Here is a 15,195-nt window from a genome sequence, read left to right on the forward strand (position 1 = left end):
CCTGGTGTGGTGCAGGCAGAGGGCTGTGATTGCGCTGAGCAAGAAGGTGGGTGGTGGGACTTGCGTTTGCGGGCGGGCCGATCGCGAGACAAAAGTAGTATTTCAATTTAATAAGTGCTGTGTCACGAGATCTGAACTGTAGGCTGGTTTTGTGGCCCGCTGGGAATGGTTCACAGATTATTTCCATGAAATGGGAATACTTTGTAAACTATAGGCAACTGAATGCAATTTGAAACCCCGTTTTTTAACCTCAGCTGTACCAGTTTCACCAGAGGGTTCCTGTTTGCTGCTCTGCTTCACCGTTATTTTCGCGGGTGTGTGTTCTGATATTTGCAGGGGTTACTGATATCTCACTGAGGCTCTAGCCAAAGCCCATAGGATCAACCGCGCAGGATTTAGGAGAACTTGCATGGTATTTTGTACTTAGTAGCACATTATGTTTATATGATTTAACAAGCTGCATGCCAGCAGCTAATGCTGCGTAGTATAAAAACCTCAAGTGTGTAGAGGTGTTACTTCTGGATGTTTGATTTTTTTTTTTTTTCGGGGGTGGGGGAAGGGGGGGGCGTTGTTGCTAAACCAACCCTCAAGTTTCTATCCAACAAAATCTTTTTTTTTTTTTCCCCTTAAAAATCGCAGCTTAATAAAAAACTGTGTTTTACATTGCGGAAGCAAAACTTAAGAAATGTAATATTTCCACCCTATTCTAGAAAGGAAACCATGTTTTCCGATTCCCCAAACCAGGAGGAAAATTGCTGTCGTTGGACAGAAGATGCCATAAAGTAGTAATTAACAAGCATGTTTTAAATGAAATGTCCATTATTTCTCCATAATGTGGGATTGACTGAGTTCAGTGAATGGTTTTTGGTGGCCTGTGTGTGTGTGTGTGTGGGAGTGCAGACACACGCACTGGGGTTTGCCTCTAATAGATCTGTAGAGTGAATGCAGCATCACATATAGGAACCCTTTCATGGCCTTTGTCGGCTCTTTAACACTCGTGAACCTGAAGCTATTCCTTATGGATAATTGCGCATTGGGCTCTTTCTGCCTCTGCCTCTCGCTGAAAACCAAGCTTATTGCGACCAAGAGAATCTCCCAGAACACTGCAAGTTGTCCTTGTGCATAAAAGTAGATTCTACACTTCAACACCTTTTCAAATTAATATTTGTGATGGGTCTATTCTGAGCCCCAGAGTTTCTCTTCTCCTGCTTTGTTCCCGTGTTTGATGTAATGGAGGCAAGGACAAAAAGGAAAGCCGAGAGAGTGTGTGAAAATGGTAGTTAAGTGGGCTTAAGGGGTGCTTCAGTACTTTTGAATGGATCCGCGAGTGAATAGACCTTCAGAGTGCTTAGCTGTAGTGCAGTAAACAGACAGGTCCAGTACAAAGGTGTGGCTCAAATGAGCACGTACATATCACCCCCCATGACATCTGGCCAGTCCCAGAATATAATTTTGCTTCTTTCTTGCGCCGGCTGAACGCTTCCCTATGCTTGGGTGGTTTAGGTCCTTTGTTTCATTAATTGCAATGAGTATAATATACAAGTCATTCTGAGGCTCACTCAAGACAATTAGACAATTGAGGGATTTAATGAGATGCCGCTCCTTGCCTGCCGTCCCTCTTTCTTTCAGGCCTCCACTGGGCCGCGCGAGATTGCTCACACTCTCCGTACGTGCCGCATAACACCCCAGCGTTCCCCGGTTTTGTTCGGTCACTGCGCCCGCGTCCAGTTTTCCCATCTGAACACTGTGGTATTTATTGTTGCCAGAGCTGCCCCCCCCCCCCCTCCTCTCCATGTTCCCCGCCCCAGTCAAACAGCAGGAGGAGTTTTCCAGCAGAAACTCCTTGGACTTGTTAGGCGATGAGCGGCAATTATCAGCGGTGAGGGTTTCAAGCATGTACTTCACATAGTCACTGCGGCGAGCGGAGTGATGGCCTTGGGGGTTAAATGAACGATCATGTCCTGCATGGACTGCGCAAGATGTATTTCTGTGTGCAACTGTGTGCAAGAAGATAAAGATGGTTTAAAAAAACTGGAAATATTAATAAGCTATTCATTATATGCTGGTATTTTATGAAGATTAATTAATAACCCTATTTCATGTAGCCAAGTGATTTAAATTTATAATCCAAAATCTACACTTGTATGAAGTTGTGAAGGGCAGTGTTTTTTTCCTGCCTTTTCCCTAATCACACTGTTACAACAAAAGACTGGCCCCATTATTACTTCTGCAGCGAAGAAAAAAGGAAATGAGAAAGGGACAGGGGTTGCTGCAGTTTGACACGGGACAATTAATCTTGCAGTAAGCGTTGTCAGCCAGAAATGGACACAAATGGATCACTCACATTAACTGAGGGAGTGTAGGTAGGGATCTTAACAAGCATTTACGAGGGTCCATTTTCTCGCTAATGAAGAGGGGAATAAGCGGCCCGGTGTTAGCCCGCAATATACACTTAAAGTCCTGTCCTTTCGGGCTAAAGCCGCCTCTTCACATTCTTGACATTTCTAGTCACCGCGCTGTGATCTGAGGCTGCCCTCCCCGAGACACGGGGTGGGCTCGGCCTCGCAAGGCCTGGCCTTCCAAATTAATTAGAGCGCCCCCGAGTGCCGCTGCCGCCCCTACCTCCGCGCATTTGTTTATTTAGGCCAGCCGAATATGTCGGAAAACGGGCCGATTTTGAGCTCTTAATGAGGTGCACGAATGCACTTGGCTGAGGTTTGTTAGTGACACGGATGCGTAGCTAGCATGTGGGTGCTTCGTTCCAGTCGTTTTCGCCCGACGATTGTTTGCATCGTGTTCTATAATGTATATGTATCCTCCTGATGCCGTTAACAGCCCCGTAAGTTTGCGCCATGAAATCGGTGCATTACCTGCGAGATGCAGCCCGTGACAGCTTCTAAAAAACGTATGTTGGCCGTGTAATAATTGACAGGTCTTAATTGGGGTGAGTCTGTGTGGAATCTGATGTGCTAAAATTCGTTATTCTCCCCTCTCGCGCTGTAGGAAGCGCCATGCCGTCACATGGCATGCAGTGCATATGAGAAATGCAGTGAAGGGCTTGCGCAGGTTTATGGAGTTTCATCAGTGCGCTGGGCGCTCGCCGTGCCCTGGTGTCAGCGTGTCAGCCATCTGCGGGCTGAGTCTGCGGGCCTCTAAAGCATGTCCTTTAGCTCTCTTGGCAGGGTGTGTTGTAATTGCACTGCCTTCGAATCTGGCACGGGGCTGCTGAGAGGCCGTCTTCATTTAAATAGAACGCAGATTGTGAGTCACTCAGATCCTGAATGCAGCCAGCCCTACCACGTGGCCCCCTCACGTCATAACCATGCATCATTAACAACCAGGAAATGTGAAGAAACACACACACACATACACACACACTCAAAAGCCACTATTGCATCTGTTCAGTGCCTGGGTCTATTTTAAAGAGATGGACTGATTTTGATGTGGCAGGTTGATTTTTGAATTGTGAGCGAGGTGCCCTTTTTAAGACAAAGAATCAATAAACGGCAGTAATCTTTGTCTTACTTTTTGTAGTCGGGTCCCTCATCCTTGCCACCCCCCCTGAGGTTGTTTTTCCTTTCCATATGCAGCTCTCCATGGAGCTGGAAAGATACCCGTTAGTGAGAGGGGACAGCAAGGGTCTCAGAGGGAAGGTGACAAGTCTTCCCATGGACCTCCAGCCAACAGAGCAAAGCCCTGTGTGAGCAGCCCTCACAGAGACACTGATGAGAGACACACGCGCACACAGGGACACACCAGCACCATCGAGGGCCCACTCCTAGAGAAGTGGGAGTAAAACACAGGATATATTTATTCAGAATATCTTTTGCATTCATTGTTTTATTATTATTTTTTTTTACTATGTGAACAACCCAAACTGTCAGAATCCGTGTCATTTGGCCACCGCTGTCCTCACTGCTGTGAGTCATAGGAAACACTGGTCCAGAAATTCGTGTTTGGTAGCCAGGAGCAAAACCAGGGTGTTGGAATCATTAATATTTCCTTGTTTCCGGGGAAGGGGGACCTTTGTTCGGAATAAACATGCCAGTACTTAAAGTTATTAGTAGCGCGGATTTCGGTGAGCTTTCCATTAGCGGCTGATTGAAGTTCACTGCCGTCCAGTGAGTTAAAGGGCCATTTAAAAGGTTATTTCTACGTCTTGGGTACCAAATGCTAAACAGCAATATCAGTGGCATTAAATAGATTGCCATCCACTGACCAAGAATGCAGTGGCTGGAGATGTGACTATCTGCTCGCCTGCTAAACGTGTTACAGTCTCTTGAGGGACTTGGGAAAAGGCTAGGAGAACAATTTCACCTTTTTAGAATCAAAATATTTTTAATTATATCTTCTTCCCAATAGTGCGCCTCAGTAACTAAGGGAATGACATTGATGCATGTGTTGATAAATCAGCATGCTGGAAATGGGATTAACAAAGATTTTGAGGAAATGGTGACAGTTAATTTTGTACCTTATTCCAGAGCGAGGCCTTGATAGAATCCGCTATCTGGCAAGAATAAACTTGTTAAGGACGTGGACAGCAATGTGTGTAGCACAGCGGTTTCGTTTCTTTAATTTTTTTCCTCTCCGTTCTTTATGATAAATTTGCTTGCTCTTCATTTTCCCCTTGGCTGTTCAGTCTTAAGCTCATATCATTCATGTAAACCTGGTGCGGCTCCTCTGCTCTGCCTCCATTCTGCACAGGTAATGCCAAGGAGTGACAGATATGCTCACCATTTGGGGAGCGGATATAAATGCATGCGGCCTGTTTTCTGCTCGCTGCTCTCGGTATAACATTGTGAGGGCGTGCAGAAGAGAGATGACTTTACTGGCTAAAATTGTTTGTTCAGTACGTGGTGAAGCTGGATCAAATGTAGCAAGAAGAAGCACCATAGCACTGCTTATAAACCATATCACAGGCACTGCATCTCTCTTTGTTTTATGCCATATTTTCAGTCACTTTTCTGACAGAGGAATATTTGAGATAAATATTTGTTCTGCTGTTTCAGCTATCCATCTGAAAATGGCTGTCAGTTTAATCACTGTTCATCTGATCTATATTTCCTCTCCGAGTGTGTAACACAACTGTCTTTTCTGTCTTTACAATCTCTCCTCCTTGGTGTTTGGAGAGGTGACACAGATCCAGGGAGATCCAGCTTCGTGCTTCATAATTTCAGTCTGAGATGGCAGATAACAATCATATCTGCTACAGCTGACTCTTAACGTTCTCCTTTGGTGTGTGTGTGTGTGTGTGTGTGTGTGTGTGTGTGTGTGTGTGTGTGTGTGTGTGTGTGTCTGTGTGTGCGTGTGTGTGTGTGTGTGTGTGTTTGTGTTGGTGAGGTGGGGGGGCGCTGGGAGGTGGGGGGGGGGTCCTGCCACTTCTTTTCTGTCACCCGTTTTGTTTCTGTATGGCAGAAACATCATGTAGTTTCTTCTTTTTATTTCTTTTCTTTTTGTCTCCCTTTCTTCAGCCTCCTCGCTCTGAAGCGGCTCCCTATCTTCATTTGCAGGCAGCTGACAGCTTCTTTCACTTTCTTTGTCATTCTTTCCCCCCTGCCTTTTTTCCGTCCGTCCTTCTCCATCTGCTGGCGCTTTTGTTTGCTCGGCCTCCTCGCATCCCAACTTGATAATGAGGAATGCAGTGTGACCCTGACCTCCATCAGCCTGCCATCGACCTGTGACACCACTGCCTGACCTTCCCTCCCGGCTCTGACAGCTTGATTAATTACCCAGTGTTATGATTTATGAGTAAGTACTATGTAAAAAATAATAGACAACAGGTGGTCTTCAAACACACTTTTTTTTGTGGGGGAGGGGAATACAATTAGCAGTTAGTTACTTTCACCTGTTCCCTCTCTCTCTGCTCACACTGTTAGTGATTTTCAGGGTTTAAATGAAATTAGACCAGGTGCCATTTTCCTTTTAATCGGGGAACAAGGAACATGCTGGCGTGTGGCGTGTTTCATGGCTCTGTAGACGTGTAATGGAAGACACTCCGGGCTGCTCACATGTGCCATGTTTCATGGATCTGTAAGCATGTTATGAGAATCACTGTTGCCATGCTTCTCATGGCTTCGTGAGCTGTTCACATGTAGCACCGAGAACATATATGCAGGTGAAACGACAGCACATTCCCAGCAATTCGGGGCTCTTCACACTCTGGTCACGTCTTGAGAAAATTGCTAAAATAATGGAGGGGGTATTTTTCTAGCTGGGCTGCAGCTATATTTACTTTAACACTTCAATTGGGCCCTGTGATTGGCTGCTCTGACCTCACCTGACTCATGCACCCGTTGTGTTGTAATCCTGGACAGAAAGCAGACCGTCTATTTACATGGCAGGTAGCCTGTACAATTACTATAACGTCGTGAAAGCCAGCCTTGCATCCCCCACCTCCCTCTTCTTAAGGGCCTCGTTCCTGTCTTTCATTACTAAAGCTGGGGTTACACGCAGAATAACAGCACGGTATAAACAGAAATGAAGGGGCTTGAACATATTTTTTAAAATTCTCTCTGGTCCTTCCCTGGCTCTTTCAGGCCACAACAATATGGTATAAATCAAGGGAATACACTTTGACCTTTGACCTTAGTGTGCAGTAAAGGTCATAATGTTCTGCAAGATTGACAGCAAAGCCTAAGCCTGGGCCAGTCATCTGAGTGCTAAGCAGAAAAGAAAAGAATGGAATGTGTATTTTTTGCCATTCAGTGGACCTACTAATATAATTCAGACATCAGTGGCAGATTTAAATGATGCTGCAGTTTGTGATATGATGTGTATATATATTTGTGTGTGTGTGTGTGTGTGTATTAGGCTCATATTACTTTGGGGGGACCAAACGTCCCCCACAATGTAATAAAAACCTGTTTTTTTCTGACGTTGTGGGAACCATTTTTCGGATCCCCATTGTGAATGCAGTCAGAATAGTGGAAATGCCAAAAGTCTCATATTTTGTTTGGTTACTTATGGTTAAGGTTAGGGCAGGGTTGGGGTTAAGGTCGTCATGTTGGGATTAGAGTTTTCCCCAAAAGAATGAATGGAGAGTTCCCACAAAGATATAATTATAAACCTGTGTGTGTGTGTGTGTGTGTGTGTGTGTGTGTGTGTGTGTGTGTGTGTGTGTGTGTGTGTGTTTCTTCACATTTCCTGGTTGTTAGTGATGTACTGTTATGACGTGATGTGTCTTTGTATTTGGTGCCTTTTCTGGTTTTGCATCTGCAATGTTTTTTTAATTGATTTATAATCAAACTTAAAGCAGTAGGTGGTGTAGTGCTTAAGCACTGAAAGCTGCTTGTTGAAGTTACAGAATAGACCTGCTGTATCACTCAGACTGCTTAAAAACTAGGCAAAAATAAGCTTTTGATCTTAAAACTATTTAATTCGGTTTGACTGGTGCAGTTTGGTAAGAAAATAATATTTACAGGCTATTAGACCCAGAGCATCTTATATGTATAGCTAAAGCGTGACGTGTGTGTATGCATATGTAGGTGACGTTCTTTCATGTGCACAAAGTGAACATTAACTGCAATGTTTTAATATTATTTCGGGAGAGAGCGGGTGCTGCGTGTGAGCGCCTGCCCCCTCTAAGCGCCCTAAGTGGGGAGTGATGTTTATCGAGTAGCTGTCACCCTGTACTGAGCCTCTACATATGGTGTGGCGCTTGCTCCTCGTCATATGGCCCGTTATCCAGCCATCCAGTGTTGAGGCAGTGCTGAACGTCCCTCTTACCTCCGCCCTCCCACCAGCTTCCATATGGGGCATGTAGAAGGTCACGGACGCCGGGTTCCGCTGGGGGCCGCTCGGCGTGCGTGGACCTGTGGGACGGCCTTCTTTGGGCGGCTGTTGATTTGGCGTTCTCCCTGGGACTGTTAACCCCTCGGCAGAGCAGCCCCCCCCCCCCCCCCCAGGCGAATGGTGCGGCTTCATCCCGGAACCATATGCTGCGGCTCTGGCGGGCCGGCCCAGTGTCTGTTCGGGGCTCTCTCTGAGGGTGCCGGCCCTCCGCTTCCCCCAGCCCCGTCCCAGACGTTCCCGGCATGCACCAAAAAATATGTAGGGGAGAAGAGGCATTTGCATAGCACTCAGCATTACGCTGGCCCTCTCTCCCCTGTCGTCTGCTTACCGAGGTTTGATTTATATTTTAAATAGTTGGACAAGAATATTGGGGAGCAGCTATCATTCCGTGATATATATCCCCCATCGCTCTCATTAAAAATGTATGCGTATGCTGAGGGGAAACAATATAGAAATATAAATCAAAGTGCTTAAGGCATAACAATAGATATATATTTTTTCTGCTTTACCTCCAGATTTCTTTGTCTTTTCCTCCTATTGTTCCCATTGTATCCTTCACACAGCTGTCTGATATAAAATAAAATGCCTCACATGCACGAGGCATGTTAAGAGTGCAGGTCCCGTTAAGGACTGTCAGCACCAAGGATGAGCTGCACACTTTTTTTTTAACCTCTTTTTTAAATTTATTTTTTATTTTTTAAACGTGAGCATGGCGCTTGTGCTCTGCCTTCAGCTGGATGGTGATTGCTTAAGCAGCAGTTTGTTAACTGACAGTCAGCCTCGCTGTCTGGGACCGGAGTGAAAACAGTAAACGGTCGTGACATTTCTGCTTTTGAGTATTTCTGGAAAACAAATCCAAACAAGCTGATTCAGCTGCTGTTCTTCATTTCTGTTAGCAGCTTGTCAGATTTTATTGAAAATATTTCTGTGTAATAATAGGATCAAGAGGAAGATGAATTGCTATTTTTGGGGAAATTATATTACTAATAATTTTAAAACCAAAAAATACTTTTGCCTCCACATTGTTCTGTTATAGTATTTATATATTTTATATTATTTATATATTATATAACTATAGTATACTTTACTAACAATAATATAACTATCCTTTATACGATAGTATGACTTATAGAAGTCGTCCCAGTGTGCAGTGTACATGCCAGCCTTTCTGTGTTTACAGTTATGTTTCAGTAAAACATTGACATGTTGTCTTCCGGTAGGAGTTGACAAATGATTTCTGTAACATTTACTCACACGATCAATAGCTTTGACAAATTTCACTTGTCTGATGTGAGGTGGAGCGGCCTGCTGTTTACCGAGGCGGGAGCCCGTCGAGCATTGAGCATCGAGCGTCCCTGTAACACACATGCGTCTGTAATGGATACATGATGGTGCCACCTTGTCTCACGATCCCACCGTTAAAGAAGGTGTACTCTGCTGCTCGCCGTGTGCCTGAAGAACAGAGTCTCCATATGAAGTGCGGTTTGTTTGTCTGTTTTTTTAACACACCGTGTTGGCTGTTGGTGCCATTGTAAGCTGTTGTTAGCTGCCGCCGGTGACCACCCTCCTTGTTAACCTGTTTATTCAAATCATATAACAATAAGGCATTAAGAGAGCTCATAAAATAGGCTCCCTTACAGAGCTGATATGCCTGTTCTCCCTGGGTAGCGCAGTGATGTATTGCTGCATTGTAGTTTATGTCCCTAAGAGGCTCTTCTGAAGGCAATATATCCTTTCTGTATTTAGGGACAAGGCTAATATTGCATTTATCACCGCTTGCACTCGCGGAACAAGGGGGTGCGTGTGGCTGAATGGGGCCGGCGACATGCGGCATTGACACAGTGTATCAGGGCGGAGGCCTGAGCTGCACAGAGCCTGTCGCTGTCCTGGGGGGTGGGGGGGGAGCATTGATATAATGGTCAGGCGAGGCGCTCCTCAGTGGCAGAGAGGCCACACTGACGGAGGAGGGATGGGCCAGAGCTATCTGCGTCCTGGGGGGGGGGGGGGGGCACAGGGATGCGCACCTTTTTGTTTCAGGCGCAGCGGTGAGCGGTATATGAAAGGCGTATCAGCGGCACAATGAAATGTCGCAGGTTGGGTTAGGCACATCGCTCATCACTGACGCCCGACTCGAGGTGCTTAAAATAAACAGAACCACCCAGAGCAGGCAGAGGAAACGAAGAGCAGCAGGCATGAAAAGGGAAGGCGCTGGGGACGCATGCTTCAAAGTTCTCTGGCTTCCTTTGTGCAAGTTTATTTTGAACTAATTTCATGTTTTTAAAATTAGTCTGCTGTAAAGAGTGTGTGTGTGTGTGTATATATATATATATATATATATATATATATATATATATATATATATATATACATACACACACACACACACATACATACACACACACAAGATATTATAGATATGTATATGCAGTATGTTTATATTTGCATATGTGTAAGGTCATTTTATTAGTGCTTTAATGTTAATAATTGATTGTTTTAGTTGTCAAAATATTAGTAATAATAAGGATGACGATGATTAAGTGAAGCACCATTTTGTTGTATTAAAATTGCAGTCTTTGTTTACTAACATCCAAAAAAAGTAATGAAACTTAAGCCTGCATCCTGGTATTGGTGTTTCAAGTTTTCATTTAATTTTTTTTCTTCTATTTTAGAAAGGAAAATTATAATTCTCACAAGTAGACACTGTTATTCTTATTTTTGAATGTTTCTGTTCTGTATATTATGTTATTATATCAAAATGACTTAACTTTGTATTATGTTATAATAAGAATACACTGTAAGCTTGCCCTCTGTGAGTTTTTGGAAGATTTATTATTATTTTTATTATTATTATTACATTTTTTGTTGAATTTTTCAACAAATTCTTTTATTTTATTAATCAGCATGAAATACATCTGGAAAGTGTTTATGCTTTTCCCAAAGAAAACGAACTACAGAAGCATTAAATCAAATGATAAGTTGAGCAATTTGCATAACAGAGCCATTAGTTCAACCTGATTTCTGCTGATTTCTAGTTGTGATATTTAAGGTTTGTGTACATGCTGCAAGCAGATATTTGCTGTCTTTATTAATACTGTGAACATTAAGAAGATAATGCAGGCAGAAATACAAGAGTTTTGTTTGAAAGTCCAGCACGGTGATTTATTTGTGTTTATCTGGAGCGGGCCGCATGTCCGCGGGCGTGGCAGAGCACAACCGTGCGCTTCCCTCTGTATCCACCATGATGCGTGTACAGAGCTGTGAGCCATAGCGACCGAGCTGTGTGGTGTCTGGGAAGCAGGCGGTAATGGGTCCTTGCATGCTAAAGAATCCCGCATATAGCCACTGACAGCCAAGGTCACGCAGAGCAGGGTGGCCTTGAGAGCTCAGCCGGGTCTAAGCAGCCAAAGGGTGGAATCTGTGCTACAGTATTTACATTCTTGCTCTGACGGGGTCGCAAGCCTGCATCCTGCCATCTAATGGGGTAGGAAGATAGGGGACGCCGCTGTTGAGCCATACGCCGATGTGTTTCCTCCCAGTTTGTGTTGAACTGTATTATCTGAAGACTCATTGTATGACTGTATATCTAAGTTTTGATAAATTACATTTTGTTTTACGCTCGCGCACACGCACTCACAGAACACTCTGGAGACACGACTGTGCTTCCTTAATCAGATCTCCGAACTCTCCGTTTGGCTCCAGCCAAGTTTCCATGTCTTTACATCTCATACTTTCCTTGTCCTCCTATTGGCTGATGGGGGATTGTGCTTGTGCCTTAAGCCTCCTGAGCTGTACATGCCTATCAGTGAGGGCGATTTCCAGACCTGAGTGCAGGAGCTCTGCTTAGAGAAAATGCGGGCCCTGTGTTTGAGCAATCACCATTCTTAAATACAGCACTGTACCCGCTGAGACCGGAAGGGTCTTATGCTCAGTGACATGGGCAGGCACACACATATATATACACATGCAGATTGTCCCTGACGCTGAAATAGCCCTGTCCAAAATCCACCATGCTGCAGCATGAAATTGTATGCTTCAAAGGAAAATAAAGCTGCCTAAATGGTTTATCCATAATTATGTCCACGAGGCTTCTTACATTTTGTCGACTGAATTTATTTTTTAAACTTGTTTGTGAAGATGCGTCAGTGCTTTGCTCGTCGAGGGTGTTTTAATTCTCTTTCCCTTTAACTAAGAACGAGAGGATATTCTACCGTACTGTTAAAAAAAATCTTTTGTTTCCATGGCATATTATTTTGAAGCTATTTGAATCAATGCAGTAATAATGTTTGCTTAACAGAATAATTATACAAAGGTAAAAATAATAATATGTAATTTTAAATTGTATATTACTTGACTTAAATTACCTGATGGTTTAGCCACACTAAACATTTCAGTTTATCCAAATTCAGTTGTAACAGTGTAGAATGAAAATATGCAGCTGAATGAATGAATATGCATGCAGTGGCGATCTATAATCACTAATTGCGCTGCGGTGACACAGACCGCATTCTGAGGGGTATCGCTTCAGCATGGAGCCTGCGGACAGCTTCCTGGCGGAGGCCATTGTTGCCTTGTGTGAACGGAGCCTGCCGCTTTTTAGCCGGAGTGCTGACAGGATCGAGACAGCCAGACAAAAGAGCACTTAACAGCATGGCCAGTGCGGGGGCTCCCGGGGTCTCCCCCCCAGCGCGCGCTGGGGTGACCTCTCTGACCACTGGCCCCTGCCCCGGGTGGCTGGAGCTGGGCTCGGAGGGCCATGGGAAGGGTGTGTGCGTGAGGGAACGAAGGGGCCAGTGTCGCACCAGGCAGAGATCACGCTCCATGCAGCAGAGGTGTGCACAACTTCTCACAAATAGCTGGGTTCCTCCTGCGTAGCAAGTCTGCAGCATTAGCATCGTTAATCAACAGTCAATCATTCGTAAATAAATTATGCAGTAACTGGTAATCACTTTAATATAAACTCAGACTATTACCGTTATCACTCAAGAAATTACAGTAACAGTTGTGGCATGCAAATTTTATTTTGGAATTGCAAATTTAATTTTCATTATTTATAATGTTTGTTGGCATACTATATAAATTCAATTGAATCCAAATAAAATCTGAATTCTGTTTTTGTCCAGTTAATTACACTATAATTTGATCAAATCAGGGACCTGTAAAGCCAAACTTAGCACTCTGTTACATTGATAGCCTTTGGCATTTGTTATTAGCGGTGTTTAAATTAGCATGTAGTGCATGTAGATGTTCAGCTGTCCCAGGTACCACACAGCGTGTCTGGCAGCCCTGCCGTTTAAGCCTAAAAGCGGCGATGAAATAAGAGGCACAGCGCGCCCTTTCGCTTTGCTGTTTTTCATCCTCATTCCTGAATGCAAGCGTAGCCCAGCGGAGGATAAATAAAGAGAGAAGGAAAGACAAATGCAGGCCCGCCACCTCGGGGACCTCTCTCTGCTGCAGTAAATGATGGGGACCAGGACACCAGCAATCTACCAGCCCTGCCGTGGCAACCTGTAATGAAGAAACAAGACCCTGCGTCGCACAAATCTACTTCACGTGGACAGACTAACAGTGAAGGTTACCTCATTAAAGTCCGCCGGCAGTCAGGGGGTGCTGCCTACCGGCCCCCCTGCCTGGGCCCCAAGCAAAGACTTTCTGCCAGTCATTCACCCAGACTGCCACCAGTGGGCAGTGGCACAAAGCACGAGGCGGCCCCTATTGCCAGGAACAGCACCGCTGCCTTGCCAGGGAGAGGAACCCCAGACTGATCACGTGGGGGCTTCTCATGCTGCCCAAAAGCTCTTATTCACACAAGTCTGTGAAGGAGCTTTCAGAAAAGACACATCTGTTAATTTGAAGTTTTATTGTGAAATCTAAATCTGTATGCTTCTGTGTAATATGTAATACTCAAATGCCTTAGGGCTGAAAGTTGCTTTTATTTTAGGTATTTTTGCAAGCATTTTCGTGTTGGTGGTAAATCTGTTAATGTGATTTGCAAAAAACGGTTCTATAAAGCATACTAAATGAATAAAGCATTTTAGTAGCCAGCTTTTTTAAATATATCTTCAGCAATCCTGATGAGGTTTGGTTTGTTCAGATAAGAATTTGCAGTGTGTCTCGTGAAATGAGAATTTGCTTTCACATTTATGTTAAGGAGCGAGAAACTTATAATATTAAAGTCCCCAGAAGTGTGAATGTGTCATTTTGCTGTTGTCAACAAAAATGCTGTGCTAAAGGCACATGGTGAAGAGCAGATTTTATCACCTCTCTGGGATTGTCTGGGTGAAGGAGGGACTTGTTGATGTCATACTTGTTAAAATGGAGAGGTGTAGCCTTCTGCTCGCATTGGGTGTTAGGTGTCACATTTGGGAGGTATTTCAATCTCATTACCTTGAGTAAGCTTTTTAAAAATACCTTAGTTGAATTGGAACATTTTATTACTCATGCCATACTTTCAAAATGTTTGAGATACATGTGAACAATATTTAATATAATTTTTATGGAAATAGTGTAATGCTCTAACAAATAACTTTATAAACATTACTGTTTTGTCTTAGCTGTTTAGTTTTTTCACAGCTGAGATTGGGGAATTGGTGCAGTGCATAACACGAGTGTCACTGGACAAAAAAATAAAAAAGAGTTTGGAGCGGTCGATGGCCGTTTGTGCCACATACATACAGAAATGCACTCCTGACCGCAGAGACACGCATTCGCAAACACTGCGGAACTCGCATTACATTGTGTTTCTTGCCAAAAAAAAAGGGCAGCGAGGGGTGCAGTGCTGGCGGGCTTGTGGGCGCGCAGGCTGACTGATGTTGGAATCGATCGGCTTTGATTGTGACTGACACATGCCCTTTGAAAACATGCGCTGTAGCTCCCCGTATGAGGTGCTTGTCACTCTCTGCTAATCTCTCCTCTAATGCCTCACCCTAAACCACATTTTTATAAACCCTTTGTGGTGACTGTTTCCCTTAATGCCTGTTGCCAGGATGGCGGGTCCCCCCCTTGGACCTGGCACCAGCACTGCCTTTTCACCCTTCCTTCGTGGGCGGTAGCCATGCTAACGGCTGTTCCATTTCTCTCTCCGTTTTGGTGACATTGATGGGGTCGCCCAGGAGGGTTACGGCGTGATCGTCCTCAACCCCAATGAGAACTACCTGGAGGTGGAGAAGCTGGAGAAGCCGGCACCACAGGTCTCGCCTGACAGCTCGGACGAGCCGGCAGAGAAGCGGGAGCGCAAGGAGGAAAAGGAGGGCAAGAAGAAGCGTGATTTCTACGAGAAGTATCGCAACCCGCAGAAGGAGAAGGAGACTGAGCAGATCCCCATTCGGGTGAGGGCAGGGCCAAGGCTGTGTGGCATGCTGGGAGTGCGCATGCGTGTGTGCATGCGTGTGTGACTCTGTTAGTGTG

The 15,195-nt window shown here is 44.7% G+C and overlaps 1 protein-coding gene across 6 annotated transcripts in view; it reads left to right on the plus strand.

Moving 5' to 3' along the window:
• fam172a (family with sequence similarity 172 member A) overlaps positions 1-15,195 on the plus strand; it is a 134,762-nt gene that overhangs the window by 41,271 nt on the left and 78,296 nt on the right. For 5 of the 6 annotated variants that reach the window (XM_048983055.1, XM_048983080.1, XM_048983064.1 and 2 more), the window contains one exon: positions 14,901-15,116. The exons of the other annotated variant lie outside the window; for it this stretch is intronic. In XM_048983055.1, the coding sequence (XP_048839012.1) occupies positions 14,901-15,116 (216 nt within the window). The remainder of the gene's footprint in view (positions 1-14,900; positions 15,117-15,195) is intronic. 6 annotated transcript variants of the gene reach the window in all.

The sequence above is a fragment of the Brienomyrus brachyistius genome, chromosome 2 (genome assembly GCF_023856365.1).
Source record: "Brienomyrus brachyistius isolate T26 chromosome 2, BBRACH_0.4, whole genome shotgun sequence".
Lineage (NCBI taxonomy): Eukaryota > Metazoa > Chordata > Actinopteri > Osteoglossiformes > Mormyridae > Brienomyrus > Brienomyrus brachyistius.